Source organism: Amblyraja radiata, chromosome 1 (genome assembly GCF_010909765.2).
Source record: "Amblyraja radiata isolate CabotCenter1 chromosome 1, sAmbRad1.1.pri, whole genome shotgun sequence".
In the NCBI taxonomy this organism is placed as follows: Eukaryota; Metazoa; Chordata; class Chondrichthyes; order Rajiformes; family Rajidae; genus Amblyraja; species Amblyraja radiata.
The window spans coordinates 83,172,773-83,197,683 of record NC_045956.1 but is presented as its reverse complement, the minus strand read 5'-3'; the positions used below and the strand labels follow the sequence as shown (position 1 = coordinate 83,197,683).

Genomic DNA, 24,911 nt, shown 5'->3' with positions numbered 1-24,911 from the left:
GAGTATTTTAGTATAGGAGCAAGGAGGTCCTACTGCAGTTGTACGGCGCCTTGATGAGACTACACCTGGAGTATCGTGTACAGTTTTGGTCTCTTAAATTGAGGAATGACATTCATGCTATTGAGGGAGTGCAGCGTAGGTTCACCAGGTTAATTCCCGGGATGGCGGGACTGAAATGCTGAAAGAATAGATCGACTGGGCTTATATTCACTGGAATTTAGAAGGATGAGAGGGGTTTCATATAGAAACATATAACATTCTTAAGGGACTGGACAGGCTAGATGCAGGAAAAATGTTCCCGATTTTGGGGGAGTCCGAACTAGGGGTCACAGTGTAAGAATAAAGGGTAGGCCATTTAGGATTGAGATGAGGAAAAACTTTTTCATCCAGAGAGTTGTGAATCTGGAATTCTCTGACACAGAACGAAGTGGAGGCCAATTCACTGGATTTCAAGAGAGTTAGATACAGCTCTTAGGGCTAACGGAATCAAGGGATATGGGGGAGAAAGCTGGAACGGACACTGACTTTGGATGATCATATTGAATGGTGGTGCTGGCTCGAAGGGCCAAATGTCCTATTCCTGCACCTATTTTCTATATTTCTATGTTTCTAAAACAAGAGACTCTAGATGCTCGAACCTTGAAAAAAGATAAACTACTGAAAGAACTCAGCGGGTCAGGCAGCATCTGTGGAGGGAAATGGACAGATTACATTTCACGTCAGGACTTTTCTTCTATTTGCAGTTATGCATATATCTGGTAAAGACATTTGGTCTTGAGAGGTAGTGAAATTTGCTCAAAGGTGATTTTTAGTTCCAGTCCTGCGGCTGAGTTTAACGCTGAGCTCTCAGTGCTCCCATTTTACTCACTGCTGGGAAAGGATAAAAAATTCCAAGTTCCCATTTGCCTTTGGAATTCTCCTGTGCTAGATCATCACTCGCTGCGTGATAGACCTATAACGATAAACAATTATTTCAGAAATAGCAGCTTCTGCAACATTATAAGAGCAATAATGTTTGAAGTAAAGGAGGAATCATTTTGTTAAAGACTGGAAGTTCATGTTTCACTTCTTATGTTATGACTGCTGGATTAGATTTGAGGAAAGAGAAAAAATGAGATAGGGATCAGCCCAAATGAGATGGAATTATGCATTGATAGAAACCATGACAAAGTAAAAGATCCGACTGGAAAAACAGACGAGGCATGCTGGCATTAGGTTAAAAAATTGGCTTTTGCTGGGGGTAGTTTCTCAGTAGGATCTGTTCCTCTGATCACATATCCTTGTCCTGTTGGAAAAAAGTTATCAATTTCCCTTTAATATTATTTCCCCTATAACCCGTACGATGCAATAGCGATCAGTGCTGTGACTTCAGCTACTCATAGTTTGTATTAATGATTTGGAGGATGAAATCAAGTCTAACATATCTAGATGTGCTGTTGGTACATAGCTAGGTACAGTGTAGACTGTGATAAGGATGCACAGAGAGTATACGAGGATGTGGACAAGCTAAGTGAATAGACTGGAAAAAGTAAAAGATAGTATTTCCTAAATTAACAAGAGATTGAAAGGTGTTGGTATTCAGAGGGATCCAGGTGTTCTTGTTGAGTTGAGTTGAGTTTATTGTCATGTGTACTGACGTGCAGTGAAATGCTTTTGTTGTGTGCTAATCGGTCAGGGGAAAGACAATACATGATTACAATCGAGCCATCCACAGTGTACAAATACATAATAAAGGGAATAACGTCAATAATGTTTAGTGCAACATAAAGTCAAGTAAAATACAATGAAAGATAGTCCGAGGGTCTCCAATGAGGTAGATAGTAGCTCGGGACTCTAGTTGTTGGTAGGATGGTTCTGTTGCTAGATAACACCTGGGAAGAAACTGTCCCTGAATCTGGACGTGTGCATTTTCACACTTCTATACCTCTTGCCTGATGGGAGAGGGGAGAAGAGGGCTGCGACTCGTGCTTGATTATGCTGGTGGCCTTGCCGAGGCAGCGCGAGGTGTAAATGGAGTTAATCGAAGGGAGGTTGGTTTATGCATTGAGTGGTCTGGGTTGCATCCACAATTGGGTGGTCTGGGACTGCATGAATCACTAAAAATTAACATACAAAGATAGCAAAGGAAGTAGGATGGCAAATGGTACGTTGACCTTTATTACAGGAGAATTTAAATACTAGATTAGAGATAACTTGTTCTAATTATATAAGACCTTGGTAAAGGCCCTGTCCCACTTACGTGTCCTTGGCATGCAAATTACGTGACCTCATCGTCGCGTTGAGGCGCACGGGCATCGTGTGGCCGCGCGGGGCCGGTCCCACTGAGAAGTGCGGAGGGGTAGGGAGTTGTGCGCGATATCGCGCGGCGCTCCGAAATTTTGTAGTAAACTAAATCTTCGCACGCCACCGGCCTGTTGCGTAACTGACGGCCAAAGTGGGACAGGCCCAAGACCCTGGAGCGACGCAATGTCTCACCTCCAACAGCAGCAGAAGCAGGCAAACGATCGCCGAGTTCGGCCTGGGGCTCACGGCCGTTGCGGTCCGGAGCCGCCCCCACTCCTACTCCCGGAGCGGGGCCAAGAAAATTGAAGATAGACATAAAATGCTGGAGTAACTCAGTGGGACCGGCAGCATCTCTGGAGAGATGGAATGGATGATGTTTCGGGTCAAGACCCTTCTTTCAGACTGATCCAGAGATGCTGCCGGTCCCCCTGAGTTACTCCAGCATTTTGTGTCCATCTTCAAATGACGTCACGCGCTCCAGACGGCTGTGCGGGCGCATGAAATCGCGCACGACCATTGCGGGACCGTCGCGCCTCAACACGACCACAAGGTCGCGTAATTAGCGTGCCAAGGACACGTAAGTGGGACAGGGGCTTAAGTCTACATCTGGAAATATGTCTACGTAAGGAATGGTATACTTGCAATAGAGGGAGGAGAGCAAAGATTGAATTAGATTATTTCCTTGCATGGTGGGTTATCAAATGAGCAGAAATCAAGCAGACTTGGCCTGTAATCTCCAGGGTTTAGAACAATCAGAAGTGATTTCATTGAAACAAAATGTTCTAATTGAGTGCGACAGGGTTGATGTGGAGTGGATAACTACCCTGACTAGATTTTCTTGAAATAGGCCACAATCCCAAAGGAAGGGATCAGCCAATAAGGACAGGGATAAAATGAAATCTCTTCGTTCAGAGGATAGGGAATCTTTGCAGTTCACAAATCAAGAGGCTGTGGAGATTTACACAATATACTCATCAGAGAATGATAATTTATTTTTGGTATTAAGGGCATCAGTAGGAAATATATTTAATACTGGCTTTTCAGATTGATGACTTTTGATCAGATTTCACACAATTCTAATAGATGGTCATTAACCTGAAATATCAACTCTGTTTCTATCTCCACAGATACTGCATGCCCCATGACCATCTCCAGTATTTACTATCTTTATATCAGACTCCATATTTCTTATTAGATGCACATTAAAAAATGAAATTATATAATTCGATTATTTCCCTAGTGCACATCTTCAGTCTATTTACTTTACTTTTAATCCTGTTTTTTTAACCAGATTTTGATTCCTGATCGTTTGAGCTCGTCATTCGTGATTATTTGTATAGCATACCGATTTAGGAACAAGAGCTTGATTAACTGTGGAACTGCTCCCAATTTTGATCATTTACTTATATCCTAGGTAGTATGCTGCTTCAAAAATCTATGCATAATTTTTCCTCAATAACTTTGCTATTTAATGTTCAATAATGCTTTCCCAATATAATATAGAATTCTGCACACACCATTGGTAAAAACTCACTTTTCTGTAGTTTCAAAAAGAAAGAAAACACTCCTCCCGTTTCTTTAACACAAGTTGCAGAATTCACCCCAATTGTTGAATAGGATGGAATTGGTTCAGAAGTTGCAAATTGTAACAGGGTGTGGAAAGTGGCATCAAGAACCTGGTAGAAGGGTGACAAATACCATTTTAGAAATTAGATTAGACTGAGAAACACATCGAAGAGAGTGGATGAATAAACTATAATAAAATAGTTTTGGTCATGTTTCTCAGACTCAATCAAGATGCAAACATCCCAATGCACAGTTGTGCGATGATTAGAATAAGTAAAACTAACCAACAGGTCACTGTGAACATTGAAATTATGAATTCTGGCAATTCAGCTGGAAGAAGGAGCTGAGAGATTTGTTCTTTTGTCCTGGTTGGCTGGTTAACATAAATTTGAATTTCTGCAGGACTTCTTAATCTGCACTAGAAATCCTAAAACATTTTAAATGTAATTAATTGCTAGTGGGATGCTTTTATCTTTCTTATATGGATAGGCAGATGTAGTTTGACACTTTCGATGATCCCAAAATGGAAATTTGATTGCTAATCAGACCTTTCTTGTGATTCAGGTTGAGGGATAAATCTAGGCCAGGGAAACAGTAGAACTCCTTTTCTCAAATATCATCTAAAGATCATTTACTTCAATCTAAACAGGAAAACAAGTTTTACATAGACAGTTTCATCTGAATTTGTTGACAGTGCAGTAGTCCCTCAGATCTGGACTGAAATGGCTGCCCACATTAGCTACTCAAATCCCTCAACCACTCATTTTATTACTTAGAACAAAGAATGCTATAATTGAGCAAAGATGAATGGAGCAGAGATTTGGATGACTTTAATGTTGTGAACTTCTGGTTAGATGCGAGATGAAGAAGTGTTGTATGTGATAGCGAGTTAAATTTCATTTGTAGATTTAAGCCTATGATTGGCTTGTGAACGTTCATGCTGGTCTGCATACTTTGATCAACATGTTGGTCGCATACTGTTTTTGGCTGCTATTCTTTCCAAACACGCATCAGGACTCCTCTAAAATACTCTGCTCAATTTAAAACACAATTTACATCTGAGTTTGGGATTTGGTGAAGAAGAAGATGATTGGAAGGACACTGAAAAATTAGCAGTTAAAAATGAAGAGATATTACTGAGTGACCAAAGCAAGAGTGTTTGTTTAAATTGCCTAGGAAAGAACTGCAGATGCTGGTTTAAATCGAAGGTAGACACAAAATTCTGGAGTAACAAGCAGCATCTCTGGAGAGAAGGAATCTCCAGAGATGCTGCTTGTCCCGCTGAGTTACTCCAGCACTTTGTGTCTACCTGTGATCAAATTGCTGTTCTATTTCTTGCTCCGTTATTCCTTATAACTGAGAACCAGGGTGAAGGGCCAGGAACTTAAGTAAATCGCACCACATGGGGTGGAAATGAACCAAATGAAGGGCTATTAAGTGAAAACGGATTTGGGATTTAAATGCCTGAATCATGTAGATAGAAGAAAAGACTAAAGTTGGGAAGTTTCATTGTTTCGATGCCTCTTGGTATTATTTGGAAAAGGAAATGGTACTTCCTAACAAGTCATTGGAAATTCCAGAAAATAAGGATGTTAACTTGGTTTCTGATGTAAAACAAACCTATTCTTAGCCTTTAGGAAGGAACTGCAGATGCTGGAAAATCGAAGGTACACAAAAAAGCTGGAGAAACTCAGCGGGTGCAGCAGCATCTATGGAGCGAAGGAAATATGCAACGTTTCGGGCCGAAACCCTTCTTCAGTCTGAAGAAGGGTTTTGGCCCGAAACGTTGCCTATTTCCTTCGCTCCATAGATGCTGCTGCACCCGCTGAGTTTCTCCAGCTTTTTTGTGTACCTCCTATTCTTAGCCTTAGTTGTTGGCTCCACTGCTGCTCCATGCATGGAAACGTTTTGAATCATTTGGTTCAAGTGCCAGTACCGTATGTATTTAGGGAAACATATCTTTTCTGCTCTTGTTTATTTTTCCAGATTGTGCTCTGACACATTTGTTTACACCATTTCTTTGTTCCTCAGTGTCCCTGTACAAGTCTCTCATTAGATACAGTGCTTGTTTTCCCACATGCAGGAGGAGATTTTTCTTTGTTAATGAGATGAGTAGTTTTACTCATTGGTAATTAGCAGGAGGCTTTCTGCCTCCATGCTGACACTGTGTTTATTGTAACAGCTGGCCAAATTGGAACATTTTCTGCACAGATTGTTGTACAGTTCCAATATGCTTATAAGTGACAGACTCTATGGTAACAGATGGGAAATTTAAGGCTTGTTGGCAATCAGCAGGTTTTTGATAATGGCTTAATTACCTATGCAAATTATCTCATCAGTATGTGCATTGTTATCTTTTTTTTTAAATACCTAAATTAATTACACTAATCAAACAGTGGACCAAATAGTGTATTGCTGGTGACTGGAGAATTGAACATCTTGTCAACTTTGGGAACAGGCTGATGGCTTACATGTACAAATCTGTTCAGCTGTGAATGATTCCCAGAGCGATGTAGAATCTTACTGCTGGACACTTGTAGCAATCCAAAAGATTAATAATCCTTGCCAGCTGTGTGATCACAAGCTAAGGCCATTGGCATCATTTATTTTAAACTACAAAATATTACTGCAGGAATGTAAATCCATATATCATTAAGACGTGACATTTTTCACAAATGGGAAATACCTTTTTCAACAATACAAAGGCTTAAAAGTGCTGGAGTAACTTAGCAGGTCAGCGGCATCTATATAGAACATGGATAGGTGATGTTTTGAGTAAAAAACCCACTTCAGATTGATTGTAGAGAGGGTGGAGGAGAAATCTGGGAGAGTGGAGAGGCAGAACGAAGTGTGGCAAGTGTTCAAGAAGGAACTGCAGATGCTGGAAGATCGAAGGTTCCACAAAATTGCTGGAGAAACTCAGTGGGTGCAGCAGCATCTATGGAGCGAAGGAAATAGGCGACGTTTGGGGCCGAAACCCTTCTTCAGACTGTTGGGGGGTGGGGGGGAGAAGGAAGGAATAGGGGAGGAGGAGGAGCCCGAGGGCGGGCGGGTGGGAGGATGGGAGGAGACAGCTGGAGGGTTAAGGAAGGGGAGGAGACAGCAAGGACTAGCAAAATTGGGAGAATTCAATGTTAATGCCATCCGGACGCAAGGTCCCCAGGCGGAATATGAGGTGCTGTTCCTCCAATTTCCGCTGGTGCTCACTCTGGCAATGGAGGAGACCCAGGACAGAGAGGTCGGATTGGGAATGGGAGGGGGAGTTGAAGTGCTGAGCCACCGGGAGGTCAGGTTGGTTATTGCGGACTGAGCGGAGGTGTTCGGCGAAACGATCGCCCAACCTCCGCTTAGTCTCCCCGATGTAAATCAGCTGACATCTAGAGCAGCGGATGCAGTAGATGAGGTTGGAGGAGATACAGGTGAACCTTTGTCGCACCTGGAACGACTGCTTGGGTCCTTGAATGGAGTCGACGGGGGAGGTGAAGGGACAGGTGTTGCATTTCTTGCGGTTGCAACGGAAAGTGCCCGGGGAGGGGTTGGTGCGGGAGGGAAGGGAAGAATTGACGAGGGAGTTGCGGAGGGAGCGGTCTTTGCGGAAGTCAGACATGGGGGGAGATGGGAAGATGTGGCGAGTGGTGGGGTCACGTTGGAGGTGGCGGAAATGGCGGAGGATTATGTGTTGTATTTGCCGGCTGGTGGGGTGAAAGGTGAGGACCAGAGGGACTCTGCCCTTGTTGCGAGTGCGGGGATGGGGAGAGAGAGCAGTGTTACGGGGTATGGATGAGACCCTGGTGTGAGCTTCATCTATGGTGGCGGAGGGGAATCCCCGTTCCCTGAAGAACGAGGACATTTCCGATGCCCTGGTATGGAATGTCTCATCCTGGGAACAGATGCGGCGTAGGCGGAGGAATTGGGAGTAGGGGGTAATAGGTGGATACAGGCGAGTGGGGAAGGTTCCATTTTGCTGAACACTTGCGCTCAGTCCAGCAAGGCCTACTGGACCTCCCTGTGGCTAGTCATTTTAACTCACCTACCCATTTCAATTCTGACCTTTTTGGCCTGGGCCTCCTCCATTGCCAGAGTGAGGCCACACTCAAACTAGGAGGAATAGCACCTCGTGGGTAGCTTATAACCCAACCATATGAACAATGAATTCTCCAATTTTAGGTTAACCTTTAACAACCCCTCCCCATCCCATTCCCCCCTCCCTTTCTCCCCCCTCTTTCTCCCCCTTCCCTATCTCCCCCTACCCATCATCCCCTACCTTTCTCCTGCTACCTTTCTCCCCCCTCCCTTTCTCCCTCCTTCGTTTCTCCCTCCTCCCTTTCTCCCCCTCCCTTTCTCCCCCCTCCCCCTCCCTTTCTCCTCCTCCCCCTCCCTTTCTCCCCCCCTGCCTTTCACCCGTTCTCTCTCCTCCCCCCGTTCTCTCCCCCCCCCCCCCCGTTCTCCCCCCCCTCCCATTCTCTCCCCCCCCCCCCCGACTCTCTCTCGGCTTTTTTCGCCCGTCCCTTACAATCAGTATGAAGAAGGGTCGTGACCCAAAACGCCACCTATCCATGTTTTCCAGGGATGCTGTCTGACCCGCTGAGTTACTCCAGCACTTTGGGTCCTTTTGTGTAAACTAGCATCCGCAGTTCAAAAGGACAAAGGACAAAGGACAAAGGACATTTATTGTCACATACACCATTTCTGGTGTAGTGAAATTTGAGTTGCCATTTGCAGCGCACCAATAAAAGTAAGAAACCACATTGAAAAAGAATTTAACATAAAACATAAAAACATCCCCCCACAATGGTTCCCACTGTGAGGGAAGGCAACAAAGTCCAGTCCTTTTCCTCGTGTTCACCCCGTAGTCGGGGCCTATTTGAGGCCTCCGCAGTCGCTGCAACGGCGGCCCGATGTTTCAGGCCGTCTCGCCGGATGATGGAGCTCCGGCGTCGGGAGAACACTCTTCAGCGGCTTGGAGTGTCTGGAACGGCCGCTTGCTGCCAGAGACTGCGGCTCCCGAAGTCCACAGGCCGCGCTGGTCGGAGCTCCGACACTGGCGATGTCCCAGGCTCCGCGGGGTTCAAAGTCAGCGCCGCTGCAGGTGGACGCTCCGCAGACCCCACAGCTCCGCGATGTTGGAGTTGGCGGTATCAGCACTCCGCATCACAAGGCGACCCGCTCCACGATGGTGCTTCAGCGCTGCACCGCTGCCGAAGCTGTAGTTCTGGCTGGTCCCGGCAGGAAATGCTGCTCCAGTCCCGTTGGTAGGCCGCGAGGAAGGGGGCGAAGATGCGGCTCAGAGAAAAGCTGCATCTCCGACCAGGTAGGGACTGAGAAATGCAGTTTCCCCCTTCTCTCTCTCTCTCTCTCCCCCCCCCCCCCCCCATAAAAAAGATTAGACCTCCAAAACTAAACTTTTTAACATACTAAAAAATGTTTAAAAAGGGTGAAAGGACGGACGGCTGCAGGCTGGGCAGCCATACTCGACGGCGCCCCCTTGTTGATATAATTTTATTGGGGCCTAACTCACTGTTACTGGTTTGCAAGTGAATTTCACCCCTTCCACCTAAAGCACAAAACTCTTCAAAGAGTTTTTAAATGGAAGTTAGATGGAAATTTTTAGATGGAAGCTAACGGAGGGACCCCTGGGCCCACCGGCTCTTGCATGTTGATTGGTACAAACAAAGCTAAAAGTAATTTTTAGGCCAGAGTGTGGAAATTTTTATTTTAATGTATAAAAATGATGTGAGCAACATATTATATTCTCATCATTGTGAATCCTATTGTATGAAGATGAGAAATATGAAATCATATAATTTAACAGCACAAAAGCCATGTAGCCCCTCATATATCAGTTCTTAGAAATAACTAAATATTTTATGCAAGTCTTCCATACCTTCCCTTTTGTTTTTTCATACATTTGTCTCCTAAAAAATTTGAAAAGAGATCCTACCATTTTTTTCCTTCAGCTTTCTACTTATTGGCCAGTACTTATATTTTAATAATTGACAACTGAATCATCTTTCTTTTTGAATGATAAGAACTGCAGTTCTTGCATCTCTAATCCCTTAAGGGCCTGTCCCACCGAACGAGGTAATTCAAGAATTCTCCCGAATTTCCCCTGATTCGAACTCAGAGAATTACGGTAATAGCCGCTCGTAGGTACTCGGGGCTCTCGTGGGAATTTTGCAACATGTCGAAAAATCTTCACGAGCTTACCGTGTTTCCCGAGCACCTGCCGTTAGCGTTACGAGCCGCTAAGAGACGTCCCGAGCTCAGACGTACCCGCTACGTACATTCTACGTACTTACCACGAGTATGATTTTTTTTTAAACTCGGGAGAACTCTTGAATTACCTCGTACAGTGGGACAGGCCCTTTACTCTGCTGCAATGTTTTCAACTTAGAAACAAAACCAATATTGGTGGTGGGCCATTTGGCCTTTGTGACTACAGAGCTATCCAATGTCATTCTTGCCACTCTCTCTTTGTATCATAATTCTGTACATGTTTTTGATCAAAATCCTGCATCCATCATGACAATTCTATCAACCTCTCCCCCCCCACCCCCCCCCCCCCCCCCCACCCCCCTCCCTAATGAGACTCAGAGTTGCTGTTTGACCTGCTGAGTTCCTCTAGCAGATCGTTATCAAAAGATTAAAATGTCAGTATAGCTTGTTGTGCTGGGTCAGGGTTCATATCCAGTTCAAATTGAATGGATCCCCAGTAATTGTTAGAAGCTTGTCTGAAACAAACATAGACAATCCCAATTTACCTTTTATAACTGTCTGAAGTAGAGGAATATATGCAATCAGTGAAAGTGAACAAGGATGTGGATATAGTTTTAGGTTGCTGGCACAGTGATGAAATGCAAAAATGCCTTTCCTTCTTGTAAACTATGTTAGTTATATGAATGAAAGTGTGTCCTGAAAATAGAGATTTAAAAAATGAATTTTGCATACACAAAAACTCATGTTTCTAGGTCTTAAATATTATCTTTAAAGTTAATGTGTTGAATGACAACCAACTATTTGAACTGAAGTTCTGGACTTGCACATACTCCAAATGTGTCACTACAGTCCATCTGTAGACTGCACACAGAGTCTAATTGCTGAAAGTCCATGGCATTATGCTTGGGAATCCATTCTCGGATCCTGCAGCAGTCTGTCTTGGTGTAGGGAATACCCATCCCATTGATATTTAGGCTTCGAGACTTGACAGAAAAGGGAAAGATAAGTATTTTTTGAAATATTTTGATTATTAAGTGCTTATGACCAACAACATTTTAGAATGTTTTTATTTCATTTTAAATAATTTTAAGTCTTTGAATGTACAGCTATTTCAAGGTGACAAACACGACTACATTTTTTGGTAGTTTTGACCGAACCTACAGCTAGTATCGTAACTTTGGCTTCTTGTGAAGCCTGTAAGGGGTGAATGAATGAATACTTTATTGTCACATGTGACAAGTCACAGTGAAATTCTTTGCTTGCATACATTGCCAATGAAGGGCACATACAAAGTTACAAATACACCCCCCTCCCCCCCTTTGCTCTTCGCTCTTCCCCCCCCTCCACCCCCCCCTCCCCCTCACGGCAGCAGCAACGCCCTTACTTCACGTGTCCATCCTCGTGCATCGGTCGGCACCATCATCGGCTGCCACACCAAACTCTCCACAGACGCTGCCAGGTCCTCACCTGCGGTCTCTGTGGCGCTGTCCTAGGCCCCGCAACCAACCTGGGCTCCGTTCGGTCCCTGGCTTCTCTGCTGCCATCTGGGAGGCATCGAGACTGCGGCGCCTCGATAAAAGCCTCCGGCCGTTTTCCTCGTCCGCAGCCACAGCCCGGTGGGAAGCCAGGTGTTTTAGGGGTGGATCCTCAGGACTATACTGCTCAAAATCCAGTTGCTGGTTGCAGTTCATGCCCAGAACATGGACAGTGATACAGGAAAATGGGCCTTGTCCAGCTCATTATATCTATGTTGATTTGATTAGCAAGAACTTGTGAATATTGCAGATATTTATGAAACTTGGTACTTATTACATTTCTTGCTTTTATTTTCCTACCGGGGGAAAGGAGTAGAGCGGGAGGCCAGTAATCAAGAGAAACACAGTTCTGCTCTCTATAATAATCATTATAGGCATTAAGATTGTTCAGGTATAATAAGACTACTTTTCCAATTTTTGTTTAAAACTGAAGGTTCTGTGATCACAGGGAAATAAAGAGGTTGCGGTACAATCAAAGTGTTTGGCAGCAGTAGAGTTGCTGCCTAACACCGCAAAAGACCAGGGCTCAACCCTGACTACAGGTGCTGTCTGTATGGAGTTCGTATGTTCTCCCTGTGACCGCATGGGCTTTCTCCAGATCCTCTGGTTTCCTCCCACATTCCAAAGACGTGCAACTTTGCCAGTCAATTGGCTTCTGTAAATTGTCTCTAGTGTGTAGAATAGAACTAGTGTATGGGTGATCATTGGTCAGGGTGGACTTGGTGGGCCAAAGGGCATATTTCCACGCTGATTCTCTAAAAGCAAAAACTAAAAGTAAATCTCAATAATATTTTCAGCTCATTTGTCACCTACTGCAGATCTGGAAATAAGGAGGAGAAATCATAGGCAAGGCCACAACATGGGGTTGATCCAAAAGAAAGTGGTTAATGTCATCTATTATGGTAGACGGAGGAAAGACTAATACCAGAGAAGGGGAGGATAACACTGTGATTAGAACATAGAACATTATACCACTGGAACAGGCCCTTTGGCACACAATGTCTGTGCCATACATGATTCCAAATTAAACCAATCTCCACAGCTTGCATATAATCCATATTCCTCCATTTCCGGCATATTCAAGTGTTTCTCTCAAAGCCTCTTAAACACCACTATCATACTTGCTTTCACCACCACCCTGGCAGCGTGATCCAGGTACTCACCACTTTCTGTAAACATACAGTACATCTATTTTAAACATTCCCCCTCTGACCTTAACTCTGACTGATCTCTAGTATTTGAAATTTCTATCCTGGGTTAAGGTTCTAACTGTCTACGATCTGTGCCACATATATTATAGACTTCTATTAGGTCTTTTCTCAGCCTCCAACTCTTCAGAGAAAGCAAACCCAGTTTGTCCAACCACACCTTACAGCAAATACCCTCTAATCTAGGCAATATCCTTTTAAACCTCTTCTGCACCCTCCAAAACCTCCACATCTTTCCTATAATGGGACGACCAGAACTGCACGCAATACCCAAAATGCAGTCTAATCAAAGTCCAGTACATGACTTGCTGACTCTTATACTCAATGGTTCGACTGATGAAGCCAAGCAAACCATGCAACTTCATTATCATTCTGCCTACTCGTGTTACTACTTTCGGGGAAATATAAAATTGGACATAAAAATCCCTCTATACATCTATGGAATCCTGCAAGAGGGCTCCGCCCGAGCCGGCTGCCATCCCCTTTTCTGGGGTTACGTCCATGCCCGGATGGTACTAGACAGGGACTACATGCTGTCCACGGGCACCCTGGGGGATTTACAGGACCGCTGAGCACCGCTGGGGTGGAATGTATCCTTGACAAGGATTGTAACATAATAGTTTAATACTCAGTATATTTGATATTTAAGAATATAAGTAAATAAGCGTAAAAAAAGGGATCCTGCCATTATCTGTACATTTGACCTCTAAATGTCCATCTGCCATTAAACTCCATCTGCCATTTCTTTGCCCATATTTGTAGCTGGTGTATATCTTGCTTTATCCTTTGACAACCTATTTCATAGTCTGTAACTGATGGAACTTGTCCTCATCCTCAACAACGTCTCTTTTGACGCCTCTCATTTCATGCGAAAGGTATAACCATTGGCATTCAAATGAGCCCCAGCTATGTAAGACTTTTGTCATTTACGTCAAACAGTCCTTGTTACAAACATACACTGGCAAGATCCACCACTTTTTTTCTTTGAGTAAGCCAGTTCTGAATTGGCTCTACATTGGCTACTCCCCAGTGCTTCAGGACCTCTCCTGTAGTTAGAGAGGATACAAAGATCTTTGTTAGGGCCTTGGCCATCTCCTCTCTTGCCTGCTTCCTATTTACTTTATATGTACCAGAGAACACAGATTAATTGTAATTAAAAGTTCTCATTCACATTGTGGAGGGCAACAAAATACTGATGGAAAACACTGAAATATCAGTAAAATATCTTGCCTTTCCAATGAGGAACATCTGGCTGTTTCATCAATTGCAGCTGTTAAATAAAGTAATGTGGTCATTGGGTTCACAGTTCCAGCTACCCAGGCTGACTGCTGACCTCTAGTGCTGTCTATGTGGACCTGCGTGTTCTCAATGTATCAGTTTATGTTTTCTCCCACTTCCCAAAGATGTGCAAGTTAATAGGCTGCTGTAAATTGCTTTAGTGTGTGTGAGTAGTGTGCAGTATGCAGTCAGTATCTGCAGCGTGTTGATGGGAACGTGAAGAGAATAACATTGGATTAGTGTAAATCCAGCATGGACTCAGAGGTCTAATGGGCCTGTTTTTGTGCTGTATGGTTCTGTTTAGAAATGTAAAAGTCAACGAGAACAATATTAATCTAATTTCATCTGCTGAAAATTTTACAAATTTTGCAATGTCTGAATTCTGTTTATCTAATGAATGAGCGAGTTATTAAAAGGTATATATAATGTTGTGAATTAGCTCTGAAATAAATGTAGCAGCAGATTTTTGTATCGTTCAAGAGATTACTCCCTCTCGCCACTAAGTGGACTACATGATTAAGGAGAATGTCGTAATATGCATGTGAGCTCTCCGTCAGAGACCTTCAGAGCTTCTTCACAGATAAATCTTCATAACACGGTCTTTTGATTAATAGATTCTTTATTGTTGATGAAAAACAATAAGGTTCATCCAACCTTACACTCCGACTCGTACACTTTAATCTTCATCGAACTCCAGCTTATCGCTTTAAAGGTTAGAAAACTCCTCGTGTCTCCATTACACTTCGCATAGTCAAAGGGTATGCCTTCCTCATGCAAGTCCTAAACTAAAAACTAAGCTTCTGCGCAAGAAACCTAGCTCCAAACACGCCCTAGAATACGTCATAAATCCCATCCACATAATTACGGGTAGTCTAAAATTTAAAGACACATGACATAATTAATGGCACACAAAATAAGCCAAATGGCCACGACAATATTTGATTGCCTTACATTTGTTTAACTGCGAGAATCTTTCAAAAACTGAAAAAAAATAGATGATTGAAGTGGTGAAGAAGTGATATAAACTGAGTAGACAAAAGTGCTGGAGAAACTCAGCGGGTGCAGCAGCATCTATGGAGCGAAGGATATAGGCAACGTTTCGGGCCGAAACCCTTCAGACTGATGTGGGATGGGGAGAAGAAAGGAAAAAGGAAGAGGAGGAGCCCGAGGGCTGAGGGAGAGCTGCGAAGGGGAGGAGACAGCAAAGGCTACCGGAAATTGGTGAATTCAATGTTTATGCCACTAGGGTGCAGACTGCCCAAGTGGAATATGAGGTGTTGCTCCTCCAATTTGCGATGGTCCTCACTCTGGCCATGGAGGAGGCCCAGGGCAGAAAGGTCGTATTCGGAATGGGAGGGGGAGTTGAAGTGCTGAGCTACCGGGAGATCAGGTTGGTTAATGCGGAGGTGTTCGGCCAAAAGATCGCCATACCTACGCTTGGTCTCACTGATGTAGATCAGCTGACATCTAGAGCAGCGGATGCAATAGATGAGTTTGGAGGAGATGCAGGTGAACCTCTGTAGCACCTGGAACGACTGCTTGGGTCCTTGAATGGAGTTGAGGGGGGAGGTAAAGCGACATGTGTAGCACCTCTTGCGGTTGCAAGGGAAAGTGCCCGGGGAGGGGGTGGTGCGGGAGGGAAGGGAAGAATTGACCTGAGTAACTGGGCGAGATGGAGCAGAAATAGATCACAAGATAAAAACGTAAAGAACCAGCTGAAGATTGCCTGTGCAATGCAGTATGTTTAATTTCTAATACAGGTGCACAACCTTTTATCCGGAGTTCCGGAAACCGAAAAGCTCCGAAAACCGGACCAGGATGTCGTCTGCACACCAAAGCTCGCGTTAGGCGCCAAACTTGACCCGAAACGACCCACGGTCAACCCAGGTCTGTACTACTGTAGCGGCTGCCTCCTCACCGGAGACCGGGGAGACACTTAAACATCTGTAAATAATTGCTTAAATGTTAGTCAGTTAGTTTGGAGGGCTTTTATGTGAGGGGGGGGGGGGTGAGTGAAGGGGGAAACTTTAATTCTTAGTCCCCTACCTGGTCGGAGAGGCGGGGAGCGGGCAATGCCTTACCGGGTCGCCGTGCAGTAAGCTCCGGAGCGCTGTGGCCGCCGACTCCCAACATCGCGGAGCTGGGGCTGCGGGCGTCCGGCCGTGGGCGGCGCCGGCTGTAGCTCCGACCCCGGCAACTCTACTCCTGGCTGCGCGGCGCTCCAAATCCAGCGCGGCCCGCGGCCGGACGCCCGCAGCCCCAGCTCCGCGATGTTGTGTGTCGGCGGCCACAGCGCTCCGGAGCTTACCGCACGGCGACCCGATATGGCATTGCCCGCTCCCCGCTGGTATCCCAGCGCTGCGACGCCGCCGACTCCCAACATCGCGGAGCTGGGGCTGCGGGCGTCCGGCCGCGGGCGGCGCTGGATTTGGAGCGCCGCGCAGCCATGGGTAGAGTTGCCGGGGTCGGAGCTCCAACCGGCGCCGCCTGCGGCCGGACGCCCGCAGCCCCCAGCTCCGCGATGTTGGGAGTCGGCGGCCACAGCGCTCCGGAGCTTACTGCACGGCGACCCGGTAAGGTATTGCCCGCTCTCCGCCTCTCCGACCAGGTAGGGGACTAAGAATTAAAGTTTCCCCCTTCACCCCCCTCCCCCCCACCACATAAAATCCCTCCAAACTAACTGACTAACATTTAAGCAATGATTTACAATGATTCCCCGGTCTCCGGGGAGGAGGCAGCCGCTCCAGACTTTTCAAGCCGCCCACGCTACCTACCTAATCTACGCTAAAAATCTTCCATTCGGAAATCCGAAAAATTCCGAAATCCGAGAAGTGTCTGGTCCCAAGGCTTTCGGATAAAAGGTTGTGCACCTGTATACCAAAATAAGTTATCTGAATCACAGTCAGTGGAACTTTCCACAATTAAACACAAAATTGCATAAATCAAAACTGTTTACTGGTGAAAAAGTTTGGATTTTCCCCTCAATATTGGTATCTTTATCACAAATAAAAATGTAACTGAGTAGGTATTCTTCATTCTGAGACAGAACTTTCTGCAGGATATAATTAGATTATTTTTCTCAACATAAATATGTTAGGCGATTTTGGGTGAATGGACCTGGCGTTACGTACTGAAACAAGAATAAATCAATACAATATTAGAGTGAGCCAAGTTGAATTTCTGAACTTCATATAGACCTATATCAAAGTTAAATGTAGATTTCAAAATTCTTTCCAAAATATTAGCTATGAGAGTGGAAAATATTTTACTGCAAATTATCTCTGAAGATCAGACAGGTTTTATTCAAAATCGTTACTTATACTTTAACGTTAGGAGATTAATGAATATTGTATATACAGCGTCAAATAAAACCCCAGAATGTGTCATCTGACTTGATGCCGAGAAGGCGTTTGATAGAGTAGTTTGAGAATACTTATTCAATACACTTGAAAAATTTAAGATTGGTCTAAAATGTATTTCTTGGATCAAGCTGATATATCATATACCTCAGGCTTCTGTACTTACTAATAATCAGAGACCCCCTTTTTTCAGGCTCTTTCGAGGTACTAGACAGGGCTGTCCCTTAAGTCCTTCACTATTTGATATTGCTTTGGAACCTTTGGCCAACGCTATTAGGGAATCCCCTAATATTTTTGGTATTGTCCGTGGGAATAAGACACATAAGCTATCTCTTTATGCAGGTGATCTGTTATTATTCATTTCTAACCCTGAGAAATCTATTCCGGCAATAGTAGCATTACTTAATCAATTTAGTAGTTTTTCTGGTTATAAACTAAATCTTAGTAAGAGTGAGCTTTTTCCATTAAATAATCTAGTTTCGAATTATGGACAGTTTCCATTTAGATTGACTACTGAAAGTTTTACTTATCTAGGTATTAAGATCACCAAGAAACACAAGGATTTATTTAAAGCTAATTTTATGCCTTTAATTGACCATATTAAACAACAGTTTACTAAATGGTCACCAATGTCCTTATTCTTAATCGGCCAAATCAATGCTATTAAAATGTTCATTTTACCTAAAGTTCTGGATTTATTTCAGACGATACCAATTTTTATTGCCAAATCTTTCTTTGATATTATGGATTCCAAAATTTCTTCATATTTATGACAGAATAAAAATTCCAGACTAAGTAAAAAATACTTACAGAAATCAAAAAAAGATGGTGGTTTGGCACTACTGAACCTTAGATTCTACTATTGGGCAGTCAATGTTCATTATTGAACATTTTGGACAAAAGATTTAGAAGATACCCACTGCCCAGGATGGATACACCTTGAACGTGATTCCTTACAAAGGCTATCATCGTTACCTTTTACAATTACGAGATTGAATAAATATACGACTAACCCAATAATAAGACATATGTTTCGAATATGGTTTCAATTTCGTAAGTTTTTTGGACTAAATGATTTTATCTTATCGAGTCATATCTTATCCAATTTTCTCTTCCAACCTTCTAGTACTGATCAAGTCTTTTTGTTATGGAAGAGGAAGGGACTAGTAGCTTTTCGTGATTTGTTTTTGGATGGTTGTTTTATGTCTTTCGAACAACTCTCCAATAAATATAATTTACCTAATTCACACTTTTTAAGATATTTACAAATTAGACATTTTTTGAAGGCTATTCTACCCCTTTTTCCGCTACCACATCAAACCAAAATTTTGGATTTTTTTTTACATTTGAACCCTTATCAGAAAGGATTAATAACGACTATTTATGAGTTGATTTTTAAATTACAAATAGATATATTTGATAAAATTAAGAATGACTGGGAAAGAGAACTCCAAATTTCTCTATCTATAGAGAAATGGGAGAGGATTCTTCAATTAATCAATACCTCTTCAATGTGTGCAAGACACGCTCTGATACAATTCAAGGTGGTTCACAGAGTTCATATGTCAAAAGATAAGTTAGCTCGTTTCTATGGTCATATAAACCCTACCTGTAACAGATGTAACTCTGAAGTGGCCTCACTGACCCATATGTTTTGGTCCTGCCCACTTTTAGAAAAATATTGGAAATAAATTTTTGATACTATTTCTGTAGTCTTAGGTATTGATTTACAACCTCATTCTATTACTGCAATTTTTGGGCTACCAATGTTAGATTTTATTCGTTTGTCCCGCTCCGCCCATCGGTTGATTGCTTTTACCACACTATTCGCCAGAAGATCTATTTTATTTAAATGGAAAGACTCCAACCCTCCGACCACACTCCAGTGGTGCTCTGAAACGATATCATGTTTAAATTTAGAAAAAATCAGGAGTGACATTGTTGAACCCTTGGTTAAATTTGATAAGACTTGGGGAAAATTTATTCAACACTTTCATACAACATAAATTGCTCCCTCTCTAACCGTTATAAAAACTATTTTACCTTTATATGGTGGAACGGACTTGACGACAAATAGGCTTAAATTGTTGAAATTCTCAGTTCAGATTCTGTTTTGCTTTGCTTTGCTTTGTTTTTATTTATTTATTTCCTTTCTTTTTTTCTTTAGTTTAGGGGGGTTTTGTTTCTCCCTTTTTTCCTTTTTTTTTGTCTTTTTATCTTTGTGTTTTTTTTCTACATATATAAGTTTTTTAAATATTTAACTATATTTACATAGAGACCAGGAGGTCCTAATTCAATGTGTATTTTGACACATGGACTCATATTAGGTTATACCTGTTATTAATGTAATCCTGATCCCTATGTATCAATATCATTGTTATGTCAATATCATTATTCTTTTTGCTTTGTTTTTTATGTTTTGTTTTTGTTTTTTGGGGGAAAAACTAACACAAAGAGTTTAAAAAAAAGAAAGAATTTCCTCTGCACGGGCTAATTGCTATACCATGAGACTATACTTTTGTATAAATGATTGAAAATATTTCTACCCATCTCCAGTTTAAAATGCTTAGACCACGAAGGTGGGAAGTGGGTTACAAGAAACCAATCTGACAAATCTATAGAGCATTTTTACACTATTTGAAAATTTCTACATTAACAACTGTAATTATTCCACAATATCAAATTTGAAATTTGTTTAGACGGACAGCATACATGGAAAAACGTATTACCTCAATAGAAATTAACCTAAAGATAATCACTTGTCTCAGATAAATTAAACGATTTCTGCCAAGCTACTCTTTATAGTCCCATACATCCCAGTGTCTGCAAAAATGCAATCCAGTTTGTGTTGTGATCTCTCCCTGCCTTTAAATTTAAATCCCAGTACTGATTAGATAACAACTGAATGAAAAAGCTTGGTTCTGAAAATTGTAATCAAATGTTCTCTTAACAGTTATGAAAGAATATGCTTTTAATGAGAATTGGAAAGCAGTGAATTTCGGTTCCTGACAACTTCTCAGATTACATATGTTTCCACTCCACAAAGAAAATTTGAGATTTACGAAGGGAGAAAAATAATACACAATGTGAAATGTTGATCAATTGATGAAATACTTTTAAGTGAAAGCCAGTGTTATATATTTGAAGATATATATTTTTATGTTTGATCAACATTTGTTCTCTCAGCTTTTAACAAATTTTTCTCAATTTATAAACAGGACAAGGACACCATCTATTGGCCACTTAACTATATTTGTTCACATTTTGCTCTGGACTTTGCTCTGAAGCATTTGCCAGAATCACATTATTATTGTGAATTGGCTTGGCTAAGCAAAAACAAATCTCTTCACTGTTTACCACATGCTTGTCTGTTCTTGTTATAGGATGTTATGGTCGTGGGTGAACCGACACTGATGGGCGGAGAGTTCGGAGATGAGGATGAGCGACTGATCACTCGATTAGAAAACACGCAGTATGATGCAGCAAATGGCATTGATGATGAGGAAGATTTTAATAACTCTCCTGCACTGGGAAGTAACAGCCCTTGGAACAGCAAAGCGCAATCTAGTCAGGAGAGTAAATCAGAAAATCCCACACCACAGGCCTCTCAATAAACAGGACCATATCAGTTTTTATTACAACATTTTGTGCTTTCCCCTTCTTCTTTATCAAGGCTGAAACCCAAAATTTATTGTTTAAAAATGTCTACCTTCAGCTGTATTGAAATATTAAATCCCCTAATTTGATTTAGTGAGTTCATATTCAAAGCTTTAAAAAACATTGAACTGGTATTATAAACCATGCAACCCATTATATTTTGTGGGCATTTGAGTATGACAAGTTTGTGGTTTCTTTTGAATTGTTCCTGAGTTTGAACTGTTACTATCAAGGGACTCTGATAGTGATGATCATTTATATTCAGATTTTGCAGGAACCCATGCTGGTCTAATTTTTGCTTGTGTATTTATGTAAGCTTTTTATAAGGGGACAAAAAGATAATTTTGAGCAGACACGATTTAATTCACATAAATGTTCAGCACAAAATGTGAAACTTAGAAATAAGTCTTTGTGTCATTATACGGATGTATTTTATGTATGCTTTGCCATTAATTAAGTGTGCCAATAAACAATGGTAACATGAATGCTTTTGTCTTACAGTGGTTAATCACTGTTCTCAAAAATTTCATTAAATCCAGTTCCATATTTTTGCTGAAAATTGTAATATAATTAATTAACAGTACTTCTGTTTCTGTCTGAAGAAGATTCCTGACCTAATGACAATCTGAACATAACGCATCTGAATTCTTGGAATCTAACTCGTCAAGCAGAAGCCAAAAGAAAATCACAAATGTTAACTTAAGGAAGCATAAATGATATATGTTTTCAATGAATGGGTTGAATTTTTATTTATTTTTTTTGTTCATTTCAGAGGTTGTTAAACGTTTTTTCAGCATTTGCAAATATCTGTTAATTTCAGTTATTTAAAAAAAAGTTAACTTTCATTTCCTCCATGCCCAACTACATTAAAATAACCATTTCATGAACTTTTGCCAAATGTCTCTGCACTAGTTTAGTTTATTGTCACGTGTACCGAGGTGTAGTGAAAAGCTTTTTGGTGCTTGCTATCCAGTCAGGGGAAAGACAATACACGATTACAATTGAGCCATTTACAGTGTATAGATACATGATGAGGGAATAATGTTTAGTGTAAGGTAAAACCAGTATATCAAGGATAGTCCGAGGGTCACCAATGAGGTAGATAGTAGTTCAGGACTGCTCTCTGATTATGGTGGGATGATTCAGTTGCCAGATAACAACTGGGAAGAAACTGTCCCTGAATCTGGAGGTGTGTGTTTTCACACTTCGATACCTTTTGCCTGATGGGAAAGGGGAGAAGAGGGAGTGGCCAGGATGCAACTCGTCCATGATTGGCCTTGCCAAGGCAGCATCAAGTATAAATGGAATCAATAGATGGGAGGTTGGTTTGTGCGATGGTCTGGACTTCGTCTACAATTCACTCCTCAATTCTTGCCGTCTTGGATGGAGCTGTTCCCAAACCAAGCTGTGATGCATCTTTATAAAATGCATTATATGGTGCACCTGTAGAAGTTGGTGAGAGCTCTCGGAGACATGCCAAACTTCCTAAGCCTTCCAAGGAAGTAGAGGCCTTGGTGTGCTTTCTTGGTCGTTCCTTCAATGTGTGCGTTCAATAGAAGTTGTTGGTGATATTGATCATCGGAATTTGAAGTTTTCAACCATCTCTACCTTCAGTGCCATCGATGCAAACTGGGGTTTGTGTACGGCTACGCTTCCTGAAGTGGTTCCTTTGTCCTTTCCTTTCTCTTGCTGACATTGAGAGAAAGGTTGTTGTCTCGACACCAGGTACCCGATCTCCTTCCTGTACCCCATCTTATCATTATTGGATATTCGGTCCACAAATTTGATAATTATAGACAATAGACAATAGGTGCAGGAGTAGGCCATTCGGCCCTTCGAGCCAGCATCCCCATTCAATGTGATCATGGCTGATCATCCACAATCAGTGCCCCGTTCCTGCCTTCTCCACATATCCCCTGACTCTGCTATCTTTAAGAGCCCTATCTAGCTCTCTCTTGAAAGTATCCGGCGAACCGGCCTCCACCGCCCTCTGAGGCAGAGAATTCCACAGCCTTGAATTAATTGAATTAGATTTGTACATGGCTGCACAGTCGTGGGTGTACAAGAAGTAAAAAAGGGGGCTGAGAACTCAGTCTTTCGAAGCACCAGTGTTGAGAAATATCCTAGAGGATGATTTGTCCCCTATCCTCACTGATTGGGTTCTGTTGGTCAGGAAGATGAGGATCCAGTTGGAGAGATGAGTGCTGACACCAAATCCCACCAGTTTGGCAATAAGTCTGGGTGGTATAATGGTGATAAAGGCAGAGATGTAGTCTATGAATAGGAATGGGTGACGTTTCGGGTTGAGATCCTTCTTCAGTCTAAAGTCGACCTGAAACATCACCCATTACTTCTCTCCAGAGATGCTGCCTGCATTTTGTGTGTACCTTTGATTTAAACCAGCATCCGTTGTTCTTTCCTACACGTCTATGAATAGGAGTCTGACATAGGTGTCTCTCGTATCCGGGGGTTCCAGGGTTGAGTCTAAGGCTAGGGTGATGGCATATTCCGTGGACCTGTTGTGGTGGTAGGCGGACTGCAGTGGGTCAAAGGCGCTGAGTAGACTGGATTTAATGCATTCCATAACTCGCCTCTCAAAACATTTCTTGATGGTGGATGCCAAGGCCACTGGGCAGTAGTCGTTTAGGCAAGAGGTCTTGTTTTTCTTTGGCACCGAGATGATGGTGGTCTTCTTGAAGCAGGTGGGTACCTCAGAATGGAGTAGGGAGAGATTAAAAGATGTCTGCGAATACTCCCGCTAACTGGTCTGCTCAGCTACTAAAGACACGGCCAGGAACTCCATCTGGGCCAGTTACTTTTCGTAGGCTAACCCTCAGAAAGGCCGATCTGACCTCTGCAACAGTCACCCTGGGGAGCGGCATACTTGAGTCTGAAGGGCCAGGTGTCACCACCCTGTTGGCCTCTGCTCAAAGCGAGCATAGAAAGCATTCAGTTCATCAGGTAGGGTCGTACTATCACCAATGATGTTGCCTGACCTTGCTTTGTAGCCAGTTATCTTATTCAGACCTTGCCACATTCTCCATGTATCCAAGTGATTACACTGGAACTCAAGTTGCCTCTTGGAATCCTTGATGGCTTTGCGGAAATCATAGCGGGCCTTCTTGTACCGCTTGGGATTGTTTGACTTGTATACAGCGGACCTAGCCTTAACGTATGAATGCATCATTCATTCATGAGTTGGGAAACACTCGGATTGACTTCGTTGGCACACAGTCTTCCATGCACTAGTTGATGAAGTCAGTCACGGCAGTGGCGTACTCATTCAGGTTAGCTACAGAATCCCTGAATTGGACCAGTCCACTGACTCAAAGCTGTCACGTAAGATGTCATCCATGTCCGTTGACCAGCAACTCTCAGTACTGGATCCTCCTGCTTCAATTTTTGTTTGTAGGCAGGGAACAGAAGCACAGCTAGGTGATCAGATTTCCAGAAATGTGGTTAAGGGACAGAGCGGTAGGCATTTTTTTATTGACATGTAGCAGTGGTCGAGGACGTTCCAGAACATGGTGGGACAAGAGACATGCTGATAGGACTTTGGTAGTACGCCCCTGAGGTTGGCTTGGTTGAAGTCTCCGGCTGCCACGACCAGGGCTTCGGAATTCTTTGTCTTAAAGCTATTGATAGTGGAGTACAATTCATTCAGAGGAAGCTTGACGTCTGTGTGTGGGGGGGAATTCCCTCGGCAGGTAGTAGGGAAGGCACTTCACAGTCAGATATTCTAGGTCCGGGGAGCATGAACTCGGGGGACTACCATGTCTGTGCACCACAAGGTATTGATTGGAAAGCAG

General features: G+C 42.8%; 1 protein-coding gene across 11 annotated transcripts in view; it reads left to right on the top strand.

The window, feature by feature from the left end:
- ldb2 (LIM domain binding 2) overlaps nucleotides 1-21,836 on the top strand; it is a 509,983-nt gene extending 488,147 nt beyond the window's left edge. For 9 of the 11 annotated variants that reach the window (XM_033025891.1, XM_033025883.1, XM_033025866.1 and 6 more), the window contains one exon: nucleotides 20,829-21,836. In XM_033025891.1, the coding sequence (XP_032881782.1) occupies nucleotides 20,829-21,059 (231 nt within the window). In that variant the 3' untranslated portion in view covers nucleotides 21,060-21,836. The remainder of the gene's footprint in view (nucleotides 1-20,828) is intronic. The other 2 variants (XM_033025916.1, XM_033025910.1) reach the window with 1 other exon arrangement.
- Nucleotides 21,837-24,911: the final 3,075 nt, after the last annotated feature.